The sequence below is a fragment of the Hypanus sabinus genome, chromosome 4, assembly GCF_030144855.1.
Source record: "Hypanus sabinus isolate sHypSab1 chromosome 4, sHypSab1.hap1, whole genome shotgun sequence".
NCBI classification, from domain to species: domain Eukaryota; kingdom Metazoa; phylum Chordata; class Chondrichthyes; order Myliobatiformes; family Dasyatidae; genus Hypanus; species Hypanus sabinus.
In genome coordinates this window covers 163791391-163812993 of record NC_082709.1, presented here as the reverse complement: position 1 = coordinate 163812993, position 21603 = coordinate 163791391, and the positions used below count along the sequence as shown (strand labels likewise).

At 40.1% G+C, this 21603-nt stretch overlaps 1 protein-coding gene across 2 annotated transcripts in view; it reads right to left on the bottom strand.

Moving 5' to 3' along the window:
• epha3 (eph receptor A3) overlaps nucleotides 1–21603 on the bottom strand; it is a 268476-nt gene that overhangs the window by 20537 nt on the left and 226336 nt on the right. For both annotated transcript variants that reach the window (XM_059968667.1, XM_059968668.1), the window contains exons 14-15: nucleotides 5548–5697; nucleotides 3381–3574 (exon numbers count right to left, since the gene is read on the bottom strand). In XM_059968667.1, the coding sequence (XP_059824650.1) occupies nucleotides 3381–3574; nucleotides 5548–5697 (344 nt within the window). The remainder of the gene's footprint in view (nucleotides 1–3380; nucleotides 3575–5547; nucleotides 5698–21603) is intronic.

Here is a 21603-nt window from a genome sequence, read left to right as displayed (position 1 = left end):
AGCCTTTGAGGGAGCACAGCTAGGAAAGCTGCTGCCTCAAAGCTTCAACGACTCAGGTTCAATCCTCACTTCTGGCACTGTCTGTGGGCATTTGTAACCATGTGGGTTTCCTCCAACTTCTCAAGGATCGGTAGGTTAATTGGGCACTGTAAATTATCCCTAGTGTGGAGGTGCCAATATCTGGGGACAGGTTAATGGAAATATGGGAGAATAAAATGGGATTAGTACAAATGGGTCCTTGATGGTTGAGACTCAGAAGGCTGAAGGGCCTCTATCTAGGAGGTTAAGGAGCTTTGCCTTATCATTGAACATCTAACAAACTCTACAATTGAAAGTATCTTAACTGGTTAAATCATAGGTAGTCCAAAAACATTAGAAGCTTATTGCCTGTACTTGGGAAGTTAACACGCTTTGGCTTGTCATTAAAAATCTAACAAACCTTTACAAATATATAGTTTAAAGTATCTCGACTGGCTACATCATAGTCAGGTAGTGCAAGAATACAAGAAGCTGCAGAGAGCAGTGGACCCTACCTAATACATCACAGGCAGATCCCTCCACACCAGTGGTTGTGTCTACAGGAAGTGCTGCTTCAGGAGGGGTATATCTTTCATTAAAGTTCCACATTGCGTGGGTCATGCCATCTTTTCACAGCTACTATTGGACAGGAGGTAAAGAAGCCTGAAGTTGCACACCACCAGGTTCAAGAGCAGCTACTTCCCTTCAACCGTTCAGTTCTTTAACCAACTGGCAGATACTGTTTATGTCCACTTTGTACTAAAATAGGGGTAATTAGGAAACTCTTAGCTAGGCAGATGGATTATATGGAAAAAAAATGGAGGGTTACGTAGGAGAGAAGGGTTAGGTTGATCTTAGAGTCGGTTAGAAGTGTGGCACAATATTGTGTGCCGAAAGGGCCTGTACCGTGCAGTAATGTTCTATAATCTGTGAAATTACAATAATAGCCGTGGAAATGATCTTTGTAGGACCATTCAACTGTCTGCCATTATACACCCATCTACCCCCTTTCATGATACTTAAAGTGTTTCCCATGTGCTCACTAGCAATGGCACCCACTGCAGTAGGAGTTGGCTTTGCTTCTGTACAAGTTCTCCTCTCTAAATTGTCCTTTCTGGCAGAGTTTTGCACGGTCATTGTCAGAAAACCTTATGCATACGAAGGGATGTCCTATTCTACAGTATATCACCTAGTAACACCAGCAAAGAGGACAGAAAAATCCAGGGACAGACCATTCATTACCTGTGGCAACCAAAGACAAGCAGTTCAAAAATAAAACCCACAAAAGAATGGAGGAAGTGCAATGGTTGCCAGAAATTATCAGTAAGAAACACTGGCACCTATGTAATTTATTTATGTAATGTTCTTAAATGTTCTCATTTCCTTGCAGCCGGTATTGAACAATAAGACTCAGATGATATCATAACACATAATGCTCCCTTTAATTTATGGTAGGTGTGAATGAAAAAGTGTCTTTTTTTGACAAAAAAGTTTTGTATCGGATCAACAAGCTACAATCAGTGGCCTCTTTATTAGGCACAGGAGTGAAACCAGGTGAGGTCTTCTGCTGCTGTTGCCCACCCACTTCAACCCTCCTGATGAAGGGTTTCGGCCCGAAACGTCGTCACTACCTCCTCCCATAGACGCTGTCTGGCCTGCTGAGTTCTGCCAGCATTTTGTGTTTTTTATTTATTTCCAGCATCTGCAGATTCACTCGTGTTCCCTTCAAGGTTTGATGTGTTGTGCATTCAGAGATGCTCTTCAGCACACCACTGTGGTAACATATGGATTTTGAGTGACCTTTGTCTTTCCTGTTAGCTTGAACCAGTCTGACCATTCTACTCTGACCACTCCCATTCACAAGGCACTTTCACCCACAGAACTGGACTTTATTTTTTTTTGTTTGTTGCACCACTCTCTGTAAACTCCAGAGACTATTGTGTGTGAAAATCCCAGGAAATCAGCAGTTTCTAAGATACTCAAATCACCCTTGTCTAGCACCAACAATCATTCCACAGTCAAAGTCAATTAGTTCACATTTCTTCCCCATTCTGATATTTAGTCTGAAGAACAACTGAACCTCTTGACCATGCCTGTGTGCTTTTATGCATTGAGTTGCTGCCACGTGACTGGCTGATTAATTATTTGCATTAAGGAGCAACTGTACCTAATAAAGTGGCCACTGATATTCCAGTCAAGTATGAATGAGTTTTGTCTGACAGAATAGTGTATCCACCTGATTCAGTATTCATTCTAGAAGAACTAATCATGATAGGAGAATGAACAAGCAGCAGGAAGGGCTAGCCATCCCTACTTTTTATGCATAGTTTACACTTAGAGGTGATATACATACCCTCCCTAAATTCATAGTATAAATAAAGTGATTAACTTTGTGAGCTTCGGAAGGCACTGATTTCAAATTCATTTGAGAACGCCACACACATGGACAGGGAAGCAGTAACCTGTTGTTAGTGGTTTATTTTACAAAATGAGTTACATTCAAATGAATGATCGTGTTTGATCAAATCCGTGCCTCTGGCACTAAACTGCATACTATTATAATGCATAACTGATGCATTACCATACCAACAGTCTGCTTCCTCACCCTGGGGAACCCATTTTAAACCAGCTTCATTTATGTATACTCTGTAATCCTTAAATCATTTCATTCAAATTACATATATTATAAAAAAAAGTAATAGTGAAGCAGGCTCAATATGCAATTTGGGATTTGAAGCTTAGTACTTTCATGATATATTAATGTTATTTGAACAGAGAATGGTATTTTGTGTTAAAATTAAATACCCCATTATTATTGGTGAAGATGTAGGAGCAACAGAGAAAATACTGGATTTGAGGTGAAGACTGGAAAAATTGACCTGGGTCGGGCTGAATATTTTATTTAAATGGAGTTCTGAACCCTTTCCTCTACTCCTGTTGTTCGTAGCCTGTCTCAGAATGAACTTCACTCGTTTATGGCAATGCATGTCACCCCAGAATCCATCTTCCTCTGGGTAACATTTTCAGTGGACCTTCAAACCCCAGGTGAACGGCATGCAACACTCCCCTATCCAAATGTAAAACTGTTTGTGCGCTCTAACTCCGGACCCCAGGAAAACTGAAACTGTTTATATATACAATGTTTGTATATTAAACTGAAGAAAATATTTCTCTGCTGTATGTTTTCAATGCATAATGCAAGAATGTTTTGGTGTTGAACTTGGTTTCTGAAACTTAATGGAACCAAATTTCAAAATGGGAGCTTTATAGCACAGGATACAGCCTTCCACATCTAGCATGTATACCTCAGAGAACAATTTTCTGTCCTGTTTCAATTTAAAGATGTAATTATTTTGTTTCACCTTGCTGCTGCATTGGCGATGATCTTCAGGCTGCCGGGATTCCGAATCAACTTGTCGAGGATGCTGACAATCTGTTCAAACTTGGGCCTGTTGTTCCTATCCTTTTGCCAACAGTCCAGCATCAGCTGATACAGGGCAGCTGGGCAGTCCATGGGGGGTGGCAGCCGATACCCTTCGTCAACTGCTTTAATTACCTGAACGTGGATTCAAATAGAAGGCAACTTTGGTGAATTGCTGGAGCGCAATGGAACACTACTACTCTAAGTAACATGGTGAAGTTAAACAACCGTGAAGAATTGTGTATTTTTCTTGGAGTTAAAGACAGACACTGCACTGGTGAGGAGAAGACTGCTGAGCTTAAGTCCTAATGAACATACCTTCTGAAAACTTACTTTTTTAAGAGTAACCGGGTTCATAATACTCCCCACTTATATTGTAGCAACAAGTAATGCACCACCCGCCATCCCCCATACACATACATACCCATTCACATGACTATCATTTCAGATAAACTTCACTAAGACTACTGGTAGTGCTTGATTTGTATTTGGAGTAAAATCAAAGTTGGTAAAAATCAAATGTATTGTGACATATATGTACTTTGATAATAAATCTACATTGACCTTTGAACATCTTGGATGGTCTTATGGTCAGGAACATGAAGGAAGGAAGACTGCTGAATTTGTCATCCTCATGTTAAGCACTAATTTTCTTAAACAAAAAATGTTCTTGTACAGTTCATATCATAGGGTACTCATAAACAATATGCTAAGAAATACATTTTCCAGACCTGCCTCTAGATACTTTAAAGGCTGTGGATGTAAAGATTTATTTCAATCTTTTCAAACAATAGGTTATTTTTGTGAGCAATGGATGTCATGGTGGTCTGCGATGGACTCCAGGAGACATTTTAAAATGGTTTGAACTTCATATGATCTCCTGGTTCTGACAGAGGAATGTAGTTCTTGAATTCAAAAGACATATACATGCATTACATGCTGACGTACACACCCAAATGCTGTGAGAGGAAAACTTCATATCCACAATTTATGATGTTAGACAGAATTCAGATATTGATGTATGCTTTGCTGTACCTTGGCCATGATGTATCATCACTGAGGGATAGGTATTCCAACCTGCCCTCTTCCTGTGCAACTCCATAATGCATTCTTACTGAATTCTCTTGTGTATTCTATTAACCTAGGCACTAACCTGCTCAACAACACACCTCATATATTTATTTGATGGCACAAAGAAGCAGTTAAAGCTGCTGAATATTAACTTCCATGATGCTTTTACATTGATGTATTGGATTCCTACTGGGAGCCCGGAGGAAATGGTCTGTGTGGGTTAATAGAAACCCGGAGGACTTTTCACCCCAGTCACAGACAAAGTAACTTTGTTTTTCTTATGCTTACAATTTTCAAAAGTAAAACGAACAGCTACTTTGATTGTAGTTCCTCCCCTCTCTATTTTCCCAACAATTTAAGATTATTTTTTCATTACTTGAGGCATCATAGATTTAAGTTTATTTTCTGTTGTAAAAATTATTTTTTAAGAATTATTTCAAGTAAAAGGCCCTTCTGGCCCTACAAGCCTATGCTACCCCATTACAGCCATGTGACCAATTAACCTATTAAGCAGTACATCTTCGGAATCTGGGAGGACTACAGAGCACTCAGAGGAAACTCATGCGGTCACTGGGAGAACATACAAACTCCTTACAGACAGTGGCGGGAAATGAACCCAGGTTGCTGGTGCTGCGATAGCATTATGCTAACCGCTACATGATCATGTCACCAAGAAAAGAAATAATGATCCTTCTGAAGGAATGCCATACTCCTCCTTATTATAGAAGCAAACAAGCCTCAAAGTTAGTAATAACCTTTCCTGAGGAGCTACTGCAGTAAATTTTACATCTTAGTCAAGTATAGTTCTCTGGTCCTGTCGTATTTCCTAGGCATTGTTAGTACTGTGAATGCCTACCAATTTACATTTTTGGTTTCCACTGGAATGTTTCAGGTATTCTCATACACTGAGTATTCTTCACAAGCCTCCTCGGTTGCCTTCAGTGACACAGAAATGAATAGTCATCTGCCTGGCCCAGTTTGACTTCCTGACTCTGCCTGAGTTATTTTCAAAAGAACAATTCACAGAAATCACTCACATCCTGATTGGACATCTCCCAGTAAGGCCTCTCTCCATATGACATCACCTCCCATAGAACAATCCCATAACTCCATGCGTCACTGGCGGAGGTGAATTTGCGGTACGCTATGGCTTCAGGTGCAGTCCATCGGATGGGGATTTTTCCACCCTGGGAGAAATATTTAGAAAGATAAAGATTAAAGATTAACCTTATTTGCAACACGTACATCAAAACATACAGTGAAATGTGTCATTTAATGTCAATGACAAACATCGTCCAAATATGTGCTGGTTCCACACAAGAGTTACCATGCTCTTAGCACCAATATAGTATGCTCACAACTTACTAATATATCACGTATGGAACAAAAACATAAGATAATCTGCAGATGCAGGAAATCCAAAGCAACACAAATAAAATGCTGGAGGAACTCAGCAGGCCAGGCAGCATCTATGGAAAATGTTTTGATGTTCCGGGCCGAGACCCTTCATCAGGGCTGGAAAGGAAGGGGAGACGTCAGGGTAAGAAGGTGGGGGTGGGGAGGAAGAAGTACAAGGTGGCAGGTGAGTCCGGGAGGGGGTAGGGGTGGTGAAGTGCAGAGCTGGGAAGTTGATGGGTAAACAAGATAAAGGGCTAGAAAATGGGGAATCTGATAGGAGAGGTTAGAAATCCATGGAAGACGGGGAAGGGGGAAGATGGGAGGTGATGGGCAGGTAAGGAGAGAAGGTATAATACATATGTTACATGATCACATACGACCTAAGAGATGGTTATACGTGTTCATGTCTCTGTGAAACCTTGAAAGAAAATCACAGATAAAGAACAAAACATCTGGGTTAAATTGCACTGAACAAAATGCCATGAACTTGCCTTGCCTATTAACTTAAACAATGTATTAATCATAAAAACATAAGAGCGGAGCATGCCATCTGGTCAGTCGAGTCTGCTCTGCCATTCATTAACATTACGGCTGATCTTCTATCGCAGCACCATATGAGGAAATAAAGTGGATTTAGTACCATTGCTAGACGGCATGATTTCAATCTAATGGTTTAAAGGCAATTCACTGTATTTAAATTCCACTCAGCTTTTACAGTATAAACAAAGGTTTGTGATCTTAACTCTATGACATGAGCAGTTTAATGAGCCCGTTCCTCAAACTGCCCTGGGGCCACTTGCGGCATGAGACTGGCATTCGTGGGTGGGAGGTGATAGGTGTGTGGTCACAGACACTACAGACCAGAGTGTGTCCACCCCTCGCCCTTCCCCTCCTGTTCTCTTCACCTCCGGGTTTGCCTTATTCCCCTGCTTTGTGTTTCAGGATCGCCCTTTCCCCAGCCTGTCACACTCTGTAGAATGTAGGGCATAGAACTGTACCGATCCTTCAGCCCACGATGTTGTGCCCACTCCAAGATCAATTGAACACTTCCGCCCACCCAGCTCTCTAATTTTCATTCACTTTGAACTTCTCTATTTAAAGGTCTCTTACAGTAAATGTCCCGAACGTATCTGCCTCCATCGCCACCTCTGGTGGCGCATTCCACCCACTTACCGCTCTCCATGTGAAAAACCCACCCCTGACATTCCCCCATACTGTCCTCCAATCACCTGCAAATGCATGTGGTAGCCTTTTGCAGCGTTTAGACCACACATCAAAGCAGTAATATTTCCAGCCTGCCTCATGTAACATGGAGGATGCTTTTAATAGCCATCTGCAATGTAGGGGATACTGTCACTAGGCCTCGCTAACATGGGGGATATGTTCACCAACCTGCTTTAATGCAAATGGTCTACTGTCAACAAGCTGTCCTAATAATGCCAGGGACTGTCAGCAGCCTGCCTTGGGAAGAAGGGAAAACTCTCCATTGTCTGCCCAAGTGGATGATAGAGAATCATATGCTTTTACAGCAAAGAAACAGGCTCATTGGCCCATTGGACCTGTCTATCATTACTAATACCACTGGCCTGCATTAATTCCATACCTATCTATTCCTTACTCATCTCAAAGTTCAAAGTAAATTTATTATCAAAGTACATTTATGTCATCATATGCAACCCTGAGACTTGTTTTCTTGCTCTTGCGGGCATCCACAGTAAGTCTACAAAACGTAATAGAATCAATGAAAGGCTGCACACAACAGGACAGACGAACAACCAATGTGCAAAGACAAAAGAGAGTAAAACTAATAGTAACTAAGCAAGCAATAAATATCAAGAATGTGAGATGAAAACTCATTGAAAGGTTGTGGGAATAATTCAGTGATGGGGCGAGTGACATTATCCTCTCTGGTTCAAGAGCCTAATGGCTGAGGGGTAATAACTGTTTCTTGAACCTGGTGCATCTTCTTACTAATGGCAGCAGCGAGAAGAGAGCATAGCTTGGGTAGGCGAGGTCCTTAAGGATGGATGCTGCTTTCATTTACTGTTTCTGGTTCTAGCTCCACCTCTGGATGCCCATTCAGGAAACCAACTACTCTTTGTGTGAAAATGCTACCCATCAGATCCCCTTTAAACCTCCTCCCGCTCACCCTAATTCTATGCCCTCTCATTTTAGACACCCCTGCCATGGGAAACAGGCTCTGGCTCTCGACTCTATTGAAGCCTTTCATAATTCTATCAATCTCTAATGATGTCACCCCTCAGCCTCTTTTGATCCGGGAAAAACAAACCCACCTTATCCAGTCTCTCCTTCTGACATGAGCCCTCCAATGCAAGCGACACCCTTGTCAGTCTTTCTCTGAACCCTCTCTGGCTTAACCAGGACTTTGTAGTGTGCAGCCATAACTACATTCAATGCTCCAGGTGCAGCCTACCCAGCGTTTTGTACAACTGTAACACGATGCTCCACTCAGTGTCACAGCATCTCTTGTGCCTTCTTCATACTTGTCTACTTCTGTCACCACTCACATGGAACTATGTAAATGTGTCTTCAGGCCTCTCTATTCAATAACGCTCCCTGAGACCCTGCCATTCACTGTGTATGTGCTGCCCTGGCCATCTGCCATTCTTTTGCCCTGTTTCCCAGTTGATCGAAATCCTGCTGTGGCCTTAGACAACCTTCTTCACCATACGTCCAAACTTGGTGTCATCTACAATCCATGGCATCTGTTGTACATTCTCATACAGGTCATCAATATACATGTCACACATCAGTGGGCCTAGCAACAATCTCTCCAATCTCCAATCTGAAGAACAAACCCTCCACCACCACCCTCCATCTCCAAGCACCAACTTTGTTCCCATTTGGCTAGTTCACCTGGAACCTATGTGTCTAAACTTGTCATCCAGCCTACCATGCAGGATCTTGGCTTGTGAAGTGGGAGGTAGTTCCGCCAGTGTATCTTACTCTTCCTCCAAGAGGATCACAATCTTGTTGTGATTTGGAGGCTTGCATGCCTCAGTGACCTGGAAAGCTAGGTCAGGGTCTTGATAGAGTCACCCATGCCAAACAGGTCAAAGGGTAGAAACCAGTGGTCTACTGGCCCTCCAGGTTCGAGGATTCAGCTCTAAGCTAACAACCTTGACTGGTAAAGCAAAACTATTATGGAAACAGCAATGAAGAATGCTTGCACATCTGAGCGTGACAGTATTCCTGAATCTCCACCTGCGTGTCTGACAGCAATGAAAGCTGAGAGGAAGCTACTGACATGATGAAGGAAGAATGAACCCCATCAGAGATGGAGGATCCTTATTGGGCTGTCCTAAACAGCAGCAGCTGAGCAGTAAGTAAGTCTTAGTCATGGTCAATACTGAAACCATTCTTCCTTGATGAAAGGTGAGATGTTGTTGTTAAAGAAACCTTCCACTGAGTTTTTTGTTTGCTACTATTTTACTTGTTTACGTTAAGGAAGCATTGCAATGATGCGGCACAAGTATCTGAAGAATGGAGTAAGAGGGTGCATTAGAACTTCTGTTTTTAAACTGGAAAATATCTTAAATATCAATTCTTTGCTGCTGGAGTTTCTAATATTTTCCATTCCGTTCAGATTTCCACCATATGAAGCTTTGTAACTTTCAACACAGCTTTAGTTATTTTCAGACCTTCAAGCCCAAGTCATGTTTTAAATGTCAACTTGTTTTAAGTCCTGCTCGATTATCTGTCCAATACTCTGCCAATTTTCTCTCCTCGTATCTTCAGACTGAGCTACAGAATTGATGTAAACAAAGGCGGAGACGCATTTGCTGCTTTAAGTGGTAACCCATTTCATTTTAAAAGATTCACACTGTCCTTAAAATAGCAGGGAGAGGATTTGTGTTCAGTCTGCTCAGAATAAAATTAAACAAGTGAATCAGTCTCAGGAAAATACTGAAGACCTGGTGAATCTTAAAGTGGCATACAGTGGTGCAAAATGGGCTGTATAGCCAGCTGCTTAAAGCAAGTAGTGTGGAACTGAGGGAGGAGAGGACTGTCAAAGACTGTTGTTGTAGGAAGGAATGGGTAAGTGTAATTAAATCCACTCAGTACAAATTCCACAGTCTGATTTTGTGCAGAGACTCTTCTGCAAGCTTTCAATTGCTAAAGATGAAACTACAACGTGGCACAGAAAACACAGCTGGATGTTAAACCAACTAAATTAATTTGAATATTTTACGGTTCTGAAAACTATTTACTTCCACTTCTGAAGCATCTTTATATTATTGCTCCTTAAAGGCTTTCAGCATATTTTAAACAAACCCACTATTTTACATACTAATAAGATGCAAAACAACATTCAAATCAGAATATTATGATCAGCAGTGGTTTAACCCTTTCTTGGTAAGTTCTAAGAAATAACCTATTCTGTGGGCAAGCACTTTAAAGTTAATATTTTCTTTTCATATTGCTAGTCTAAAACAATCTATATAGCAAAAGTGGCATTAAAATACACGGAGCAGATTTATCACTGGAACCTTGGGTCTAAGTTACAAGCATAAATGTTTAGAACAATTTCAATACAGAAACTAAACAACTAAGCATTTCCTACTATCCCTTCCCTCTATTTTTTCTCTCTTACTAGTTGCTAGATCAATTTTTCTTTCTAAATATTGAAGAATGAACCAACTATTTCACTTAAAAGAGGAGAAAATCATTCTACTAAGTCCTAGTACAGCACAGTAGCAGGCCCTTCAGGCCCAACGAGTGCAACCACCCAATAACAACCATGTAACTAATTAACCTACGATCCCATACTCTTTGGAATGTGGGAGGAAACTTAAGCAACAGAAAGAAACACACTTGGTCACAGGGAGAACGTTCAAGCATCTTACAGACAGCAGCAGAATTGAAACTCGGTCACTGGCACTGTGAAGCATCACGCTTCACACACACGCTATCGTGCCGCCACACAAGAAGCTCATGAGACAAGGTGGCTTGTAAGACTGGGTGTTCTTCAGCAGCAAGAAATAGTCTTGATTCACATTCACCTGCAATAATGATCATTTATTCTGGTCAAGTAGCTACTGAGGTTCCTATTCGCAATAAATTTCAAAAGCTTCAATAATGCAGTTATAGATTGTCAGAAAACATGTTTGATCAGTAAGGAAGTGAAATAATAATACTTTAGTGGTACTCGCATCAATGCAAATATCTGACAGTGTCTTCAGCCCAAAATGTTAATCTGTTTCTCTTCCCATATATGTAGATTGACCTGCCAAGTGTTTAAAATATTTTCTGGTTGACTGCAGATTCTAAGTCTCTGCAATTTGCTTTTGGTTTTCAAGTCAAATATCTCTTGGGTTGCATCTGGCATATAAAGAAGATAGATGACATCACACTGAGAATTTGTAAGCAGGTCCAAAGGAAAAGATAAATGATACCAAAGAATTACTTCAGGAGTTTTGGACATACAGTATACAGTATATATGAGATGGAACCACACTTGTGAACAAGATAGCCTAAAAACTTATGAAAACCCCAGTAAGCTTGAGGTAAATAACGAGTTGGGATTAGAAGTCACAACATTTTGCTTGTTGTATTGAGGATGTCAAAACAGTTTCCCCGAGCAAATGTACTAGTGCATCAATCACTGTCACTATTATTGTTAGGGGCCTCAGTCTCTCTCACTCTGAAGTTTCAAAGCAATGATTGTATATATAACAGTAAATGTGAAGCAAATCCACATACTTTAAAATACTTCGGGGCTTACAATTGTGGCTTTAACGTTTGGATAAGAGGATGGATCTATTAATAACTACATATTAATCGTATATTCTCTCACCTGCAAGACATATTATATGGAATTGCACATACAGATTATGAACAAGCATTTTAAAAAATAAGTAAATTATATTGTACTTATAAACCCAACAGAACTGGCGGATGATAAATAACCTGAACACTGATTAGTTCTGCCATACATGAAGAATGAGGAAATTAGAAAAACACCCCTGGATGTGCAGAAAGTGACACCAATAAGGGATCACGGGGTTCCCAGAATGTCCAATTAGAGGCAACATCCTCTCCATATCTACTCCTTTCACTCTTCTAAGCTCTATGAATACATTCTAGTCTGTCCACTTTTTCTCATAAGAAAACCTGCACATTCGCGCATCAGTCCAGTTAAGAGCCTCTGAACTGTTCTCATTGAATTAATGTACCTCCCTAAATAAAGACATCTGTGATGCACACAATACTCCAGATATTGTCTCAGCATTGACCTATAATCAGAGTACTCCTGTATTCAATTCACCCAATTTCCCTAATATTCGGCTAGTTTTCATAATGACTTGCCGTATTTGAATACCTGCCTTTGGTATCTCAAAGCTCTGCAATCTTTCAAAATGTAGATAACATGCTTCTTTTTTCCTCACATTATAATCCACTTTGCCAGATATCTGCCAGTAATATATCTAGATCCTTTTGTAAAATCCATACAACTTTTTTACAACTTTCTTCCTATCTGTCTTTGTGTTAAGATCAACCGTCATGGTACTTTCATCCTAGTAATTCACATGAAGCTGAGGTCACTGATCCCTGTGCAATCCACTCATTATATCTTTCTAACTATTAAAAAGACCCATTTATGCCTATTTTCTGTTCACCAATTAACTTTCTATCAATGTTAATATTAACAATGTTAACCTGCTACATTACTTTTATTTTTCACAATAATCTTTCACATACACTTTATCAAAGATTGTCTGGAAACCTGTAAAACCCAAGGTTTAACCATAGCACATGTAGCTTCTCTGAGAACTCCAGCAAGTTGGTCAAACATAACTTTCCTTTAACAAAACCATGTCATTTTTACCCATTTCTCTGTTTACAGTTACAAACATCTTTAATTACAGCTTCTAACACCTTCCCAGTGATAACTGGTCAATAGGACAATAGTTTCCTGGTTTGAATAAAGGGGTGACAGTTCTATTCTTTTCTCAGATGGAATATTGCCTGAACCGAAGGAATTTTGCAAAATTAGAACTAATGCATCGACTATCTGACAAGCCACTTTTAAGATACCAGGATAAAGATCACCAAGACCTAAAGATTTGTGAGCCTGCATCTCCAGCAATTTGTTCAGTACTCTCCGCCATTTTGAAATGGCACCTGGCATATTGAGCATTTGTTAATCTTCTGACACTAATTATTGGATGGCATGTGAGGTAGTATAAAGGATTCTGACTATCTAAGACCATTGTTGAATATATATGCAGTGAACCTGCCCATCCTTAAACAACAATAGCCACGTCATAGGCAGTGTTGAGAAATAGAGGACCCTGCAATTCAAGTCCATGAATCCTTGAAGGTGTCAACACAGGCAGATAACACTGTTAGGCAGGCATATGAGATATTGGCCTTCATTGATTGGAGCACTGAATACAGATCAGCAGCGGAAAAGGTGAGCAGTTTCAAGTTCCTGAGAGTCAACATCTCTGAAGATCTACCCTGGGCCCTTCATATTGACGCAATTTCAAAGAAGGCATGGCAGCAGCTGTATTTCTTCAAGGGTTTGATGAGACTTGCTGTGACAGCAAAGACTCTCGCAAATTTCTACAGATGTACTGTGGAGAGCATTCTAACTGGTTGCATCAATGTCTAGTATGGAGTGGTGACTGCACAGGATCAGAAAAAGGGGTAATTAGCCAGCTCTATCATGGGAATTAGCCTTCCCAGCATAGAGGACATCTTCAAAAGGTGATGCCTCAAGAAGGTGGCATCCAACATTATGTACCCTACTATCCACGGCATACCCTCTTCTCACTACTACCATCAAGGGAGAGGTACAAGAGCCTGCAAGACACACACTCAGCATCTCAGGAACAGCTTCTTCCCCTCCACCATTAGATTTCTGAATGAACAATGAACTCAGGTACACATCCTCAATTTATTTTGCTCTCTTTTTTGCAGTAATTATTTAATTTACTTTTTAAAATATATTTCTTATTGTAATTTATAGGTTTTTTATAATTATGTATTGCAATATACTGCTGCCACAAGACAACAAATTTCACAACATATGGGTTATATTAAACCTGATTCTGAGATGTAAGGAGGGTTATGCTCTAATTTTATAAAGTCTTGGTCAGAACTCAGCTGGGGTGCTATAACCGGTCTATAGAAGATGCTCTCTACTCAGCCTTGGAACACCTAGATGACTGCAAGACATACTGTTGACTGATGAGAGCACAGGACTCAACACTATTATTCCCTCTGTATCAAGCTTCTAAGCCTAAAGCTCTGTGCCTCCCTCCTCAACTGGTTCCTCAAGTTTCTCACTGGGAAGTCCACAGTCAGCATGAATCAGTAATAATATCTCCTCCTCGCTGACTATAAACACAAGCATAACTCAAAGATGTGTTCTTGGCCCAGTGATCTACTCTCTCCGCACTATGTGGATAAGCACAGCTCAAACACCATCTATAATTTTGTTAATAACATAATATCTCAGGGGCCCTAGCATAGATATTTATAACATCCTTATCCATGAGTGAGGTGTCAGAGGATTGGAAGATAGTTAATGTTGTTGCATTGTTTAAGAAGGTTCTAGGAATAAGCTGGGAAGTTCTAGGCCAGTGAGTTTGACATCAGTAATGGGAAAGTTGTTGGAAGGTATTCAACAGGACCAGATATATAAGTATTTGGATAGACAGGGACTGCTTAGTGTTGTTCAACATGGCTTTGTGTGCAGTAAGTCATGTCTAACTAATCTTAGAGGGCTTTTCGAGGAAGTTACCAGGAAAGTTGATGTAGGTAAGGCTGTGGGTGTTGTCTACATGGACTTTAGCAAGGTCTTTGACGAGGTCCCAAATAGAAGTTTGGTCAAGAAAGTTCAGTCGCTTGGCTTTCAAGTTGATGTAGTAAATTGGATTAGACATTGGTTTTGCAGAAGAAGCCAAAGAGCGATTGTAGATGACTGCCTCTCTGACTGGATGCCTGTGAATAGTGGGGTGCCGCAGGGATTGGTGCTGGGTCCGTAGTGGTTTGTCATCTATATCAATGATAATGCGGTTAACTCGATCAGCAAATTTGCAGATGACACCTAGATTGAGGGTGTAGTTGACAGCGAGGAAGACTATCAAAGCTTACAGTGAGATGTGAAATAGCAGATGGAGTTTACGACAGACAGGTGTGATGTGTACACTTTGGGAGACCAACCAGGGTAGATCGTACACGTTGAGCAATAGGACACTGAGGAGTGTGGTAGAACAGAGGGATCTGAGAATAGAGATCCATAATTCCTTGACAGTGGTGTGACAGGTAAATAGGGTGGTAAAGAGGGTTTTTGACACATTGTCTTCATTGATCAATCGTGCATTTTGAATGGTTGCATCACAGCCTGGTATGGAGCATCCAAAGCAGAGGATCACAAAAGATGCAGAGGTTTGTAGACTCAGACTGCACCATCACAAGCACTACTCTTCCAACCATCACCAACATCTCAGAGGGTGGTGCCTCAAGAAGGCTACGAACCACAGGATCCAGGACATGCCTTCTTCTCATTACTAGTACAGAAGCTTAAAGTCACACATTCAATAATTCAGGAACAGCTTCTTTCCCTCCACCATCAGATTTCCAAACAGCCCATGAACACCAGCATGTTATTCTATTTCTCGTTGCACGGTTTATTTATTTTGCCATTTGTAGATTTTAGGACTTTGTACTGTGCTGCTGTTGAAAAATAACAAACTTTTTCTGTAAGTCAGTGATAATAAAGCTGATTCTGATTCTGATTTTGTGTAGTTCTGGCCGCCATGCCATGGAAAGAATGCAATGGCCAGGATGTTGCCAGAGATGGAGCCACTGAGTTATGAGGAGAAAATGGGAGCTTGGTCTTAAGATGGAGTAGCGCCGGTTAAAAGGGGATATGATTGAGGTATAGAAAATTATGAGCAGCAATACATAGAATAAACTGTAGGAAACATAGGATATAGCACAAAAAATCTTTAAAGCACAGTGCAGACCTTCAGCCTGTGATGTTATGCCGACATTTTAACCTACTGCATGATCAAGTTACCCCTTCCCTCCTATTTGGTTGGGAGGCTAAGACTAGAAGACACAGCCTCAGAATCGAGAGGCGTCCTTTTAGAATGGAGAGGAGGAGGAATTTTGAGAGCCAGATAGTTATTTAACTCAATAGCTATTTCTGAACTCAACAATTATTTCTAAACTTGACAGTCATTTCAACACATTATGTCAAAAACTTGCTAATGTTCTAATGAATCTGTGGAATTGATTGCTATAGGCAGCTGTGGAGGCCATGTCATTGGGTATATGTAAGGTAGAAGTTGACAGATTCTTCACGAGTCAGGGCATGAAGGGATATAGGGAGAGAGCAGAAGATTGGGAGCGAGAAGAAAATAGATCAGCCATGATGAAATGGCAGAGTAGACTCAAAGGGCCAAATGGCCTAATTCTGCTCCTATACTTTATGGTCTTATGTCCCATAATTCTAATTATACATTTCCTTATTTAGAGGTAAAAAAAAACTAGAGGACATAGGTTGTGGGTACAGGGGGAGAGATTCTGTTCTTCACCCAGTGACTGGAATGCACTGCCTGCGGGAAAGTTTCAAGTGGGTCACTGACAGCATATTATGAATCACTTGAATTGCTGAACCTTTGGTCAAAGCGCTAGACATGGTATTGATATAGAATGAGTTGTGCTGAATGGCCTGTTTCCATGCTGTTTCTATGGCTCTAACCTTCCTCCAAAATGTCCATGCTTATTCCAAGGTCCCATGTTGCTCCAAAGCCATCTTCTCCTCTTTCTGTTCCACTTAATCTGCTCCCAAACAGAAAACTCTACTGTGATTTTCACTTTTCTTACTCAATGCTGCTATTAAGCCAGCCTCATAACACCTGTGGGTATTCTCTATCATGCTCGCAGGTATTACAAATATGCTAAATGAGATTGAGAAGATCTGGCAGCTCACAAATGTTGTGAGTTATCATGAGATGTTGTGGGTTACCAGCAGCAGCAGAAAACATTACAATCATAATATTACTTTTAAACAGGGTTCAACTCTGTTTCAATGGTGAGTGTAGGGCATGTTGGGAACAATATCAAGCCTACTTTGAAGTGATGAGTAACCAAATTAGTAAAATTGCAATACAGACCACGTAATCTTATGGCCCCACCCCCACCAGCTCACCATTCCCTCACCTGGGTTCACCTAACACCTCCAGCTTGTATCCTTTCCTTCCCCCACCTTATTATTCTGGCTTCTTAGCCCTTCCCTTCCAGTCTTGATGAAGGTTCTCAGCCCGAAACATTGACTCTTTATTCCCCTCCATAAATGTTGCATGACTTGCTGAGCTTCTCCAGCATTGTGTGTGTGTGCTGCTCAAAATTTCCAGCATTTGGAGAATCTCTTGTTTATGTGTTTATGACCACATGCTAAACCTGTGCCATGGGGCACCACGGTAGTGTAGCGGTTAGCACGATGGTTTGTCAGAGTTCAGAGTTCAATTCCAACGTCAGCTGTAAGGAGTCTGCACCTCCTCCCCATGGAGCATGTGCGTGTTCTCCGGGTGCTCTAGTTTCCTACCACAGATGTACTACCCATCTTCAGATCCAATAGTACAAATCACAATGACAGACGTAAATGTTGCAAGAAGTTCAATAGTAGCAGTAAAAGGAGCACTGACTCAGGAAATCAGCATCCATCACCCAGACCATGCTCTCTTCTTGCTGCTGCCATCAGGGAGAAGGTACAGGAACCTCAGGACTCATACCACCAAGTTCAGAAACAGTTATTATCCCTCACCCACCAGGCTCTTGAAACAGAGGGGATAACTTCACTCGACTTCACTCGCCCCATACTTGAACTGTTCCCACAACTTATTGAGTCACTCTCAAGGTTTCTTCATCCTATGTTCTCCACATTTATTGCTTATTTATTTATTATTACTATTTTTTTTTCTTTTGCATTTGTGACTTTTGCACATTGGTTGTTTTTCCGTCCTACTGGTTATCGTCTTCCTTTGATTCTATTACGGTTCTTGGATTTAGTGAGCATGCTTGAACTTTAATTCATTTTGCCCTTAATAAGGGAGAGGCATAGAGAAAGACAGACTTTGGCCTACTGAATCTGCACTGACCATCAACCACCCACTTTTAACTAACCCAACATTAGTTCACTTTATTTTCTCCTCAGACTAATTCCCACTAGATTCAACTTGACCTTCACCCTTGGGGCAAATTACAGAGGGCAATTAACACCTAGCTGCATGTGTTTGGAACATTGGAGGAAAGAGGAACACCCAAAGGTAGCACACGCAGTTGCTGGGAGAATGTGCAAACGACAGAGAAAGCAATGGGAGTCAGAATGTTACCCAAGTCTCTGTCTCTGTGGAGTAACAGTTCTGCTGGCTGTGTCTCTGTGCAAACCAGTTATCCAATCTCTCTTAGTATCTCTCCTTTCAGTTAGTCCTGACGAAGGGTCTCGGCCTGAAACGTTGACAGTGCTTCTCCTTATAGATGCTGCCTGGCCTGCTGTGTTCCACCAGCATTTCGTGTGTGTTGCAGTTATTCAATCTCTTTTTGAAAGTATTCAAATCCATTTTTGTTTCAGAAATGTTGACAACAAGCAAGTTTTCAGTCAGTGTAGCTTTCACCATGACCCTGTCACTGCTTCCTTTGAATATTTTTTCAATATTTTATTTATTATAAACTGAGTTGTTTTCCTCTTTTATCTGGTTCCTACCTGCAGTACTGAGGCAAAAAAAAATCTTAGGCTTCCTTTCCAATAAATCTGTTACAAAAATACTTTTTTCAACTAATCAACAGCTCAGATATTAGAAGAATGATCTGAATATGTTAATATTGATCACTGTAATTAAAATGTCAAAATCCATCAAAATCAAGAAAGAGATGTTAACAACTGAGAAAGATCATTGCAAATGAAGAGCATGATTACACCCGAGCAATGTAAATTTGGCAGTGCTAAGTGTTGAGCTGATTTAGGTCAGAAAAATTGCTTTAGAATGACATCGGTATACTAACTCTGGAGAAGGAGGATATTAAGGAAAGATAACAAGAAGCCAACACGATGGAAATAAATCAAAGTGTTAATTATGGCTATCACCTTCATCAGCATAAACTACACTGCAGCTGTCAGTTTATAGCTATTTAGAATTCTTTTCTTTGTTTCATCTTAAATTGTGGGTATGAATAGTTTAAATTATTTGCCCAATTCAAGTAATAAAATTATTGGTTTTAAAAACAGTTTACCATCTTCAGTGAATAATAGACAGCCAAGAATTACAGCATTTGTTACTGTGATTGCAGAACTCCTCATTGGCACAGCCCAAACATGCACCTGGAGAGAACTGTAACAAAGCCGGATGCCTCAGAAATGTGACATTGACTGCTAAGAGCCTTTTGAGGCGTTGTTAGTGTGATACAATTGACTTCCTGCAATGGCTTTAGTCCAAATGAGAGCAGAATGATTGAATAATTAGTTTATGTTTAAAGTCTAGGTTAAAACAACGTGTGCCATTCACACTAGAACCTTTAGCATTTTTGATTATCTTTTACAGAAATATTAATCAACTTTATCAGAAAATTGCAAATATGACCCAGGGAGATTTGGATTTTGGCCCACAAGTGCATTTTATGTAACTTTGATGCTGAATACTCTGGTTGTATTTGGTCCTTTTCCACATGTCATGCAAACATTTACGTTGTAGTGTCTATTTGTCCTTTGCTGCCTCTTGTTTCTGTGACATTAATCCAGCTTTTGCTTCATCAACCTCACCTTTCAGGAAGTACCAGAAGGCTTCTTTTGAATCAGACATCCACTGTGCAATTATACAGTACATTTTGTTACAGCAATATTGCAGTCACTTTATCATATTCGCAAGCGTGAATGTAGTTTACGTCAGGCAGCTGAGCTTTTTGGTTTAGGAGAGTTTCAGTCAGATTCTTGTATTTTGAGTCAGGAATAGCTCTACACTATCAATCCTGAACTGAGACCTGAATGGTTGCGTCCGAGGACAAAAAGTGTAAAACTGGCTGAGATGAAAGACCCAGTAAATACCACTGCGATACACAAAATCTATTTATAAATCTTGCATTCTGAATGTTATTCACCAAAAGTTACAGGCCACAGGATATCTACACTGAATTCTCAAGCTGCTGATAGCCCATCGCTTGTAAAATGTGTGATAAATTCTATTAAGTATCATATCCAAAAGAATTTGTGAAGACAATTAGAATGATTACATCATCTTGGAACTTTTCCTGCATGATATAAATTCCTGAGAGGACATTTCCATCTGTGTACCAGGATCTTGGGAAAAAATCTTCAAAATTTTCCTACATCTGAGTTACACAAGAATCTTTCCAAATGATGCCAATTTGTACATCAGGACTGCAATTTGTAATAAACACAGAACATTTCAAACTCCTGATTCGTGAGGCCCATAGACCTTCTACAGTCCTTCTCATTCTACCATCTGGGAATTGTAATGATAGAATTATGAGAAGAGGTTGGCAAACATTGGTGGCCAAATTTATATTACATACTATTTTATATTACCACTTTATTTTCAGTAGCCAATGTTTCCACTCAAAATGGTGGACATGATACCATATGAGCACACTGTTTACTGCTGAGCTAATAATTTTCTAAACTGGGATTGCAAGAATTCAAAGAGAAAGTATTCCAGTGTAAAACTATCACAACTTTTTGTAGATTTACTGAATATTTCTGAACTAATATTGTTAAATACAAATTATTTTGGTAAAAGGCTACTATCAGTTGCATGTGTGTCATATGTGACACAACTTGCTATAACTTGTGTTCTGCTGAAGAATCTACTTTAGTTTTGCCCAGATAATCATCTCAAGATTGTCAGAACTAAGTGAAGTTAATGAAGCTCAAATGTTTGTCTCCAGATGTTTGAGCCTTCCCATAGCTAACAAAAGAAGCTAATTGGTGGTATAGTTTTATTTTTTTGTGCAAACTGTGTGTGGGCTTGGGGAAGTCTCAACAGAAAATGTTATTGTTAAATTTTAGTAAAAGCAGAGGATGTAATTAATGGATTAATTCCTGTGTGGATTGAAGTTATTCATGAAGGGATTACTTGAACTGAAAGTAGTAATTCATGCTGGCCTAGGCACTCAAAGTAATACAGTAAATATTATTATATTATAAAATATCACTTCTGTGATTTTAAGGAATAGTCCACATGCTCTGAAACCTACTGCTCTGTGTTTTTTTGCATTATAACAACACCAGCACTTTAAGGGAACTTCAGTTGCTAAAAATCACTTTCAAAGTTGCTACCTAAATGCAAGTTGTTCTTCTGTGATCTTTCTCCTTAAGATAATTTCTTCTTTTTTGAGGCACTTGTAAGTGTTGTTACTTCGAGATACTTGTACTATTTTTGAATAATAATAATAATAAAAAGATTTGAAAAGAAAGATCTTTCTCCTTAAGGTAAAACGTCGGTAGGATGACAAAGTGCGAAGGGGGAATATGCTGGGAATACATTGTGTTGGAGAAGCAACAGAGAAAAAAGGAAAAGGGGTCCTGGGCCATTGCAATACCAATCCTGTAATAAGAAATAAATATGGTATACAGAGATGCTGAAGCTGGATGTGAGGGAGCAGTTGCTAAAGAAAATCGGATTGTCTTTTTATACTTGGCC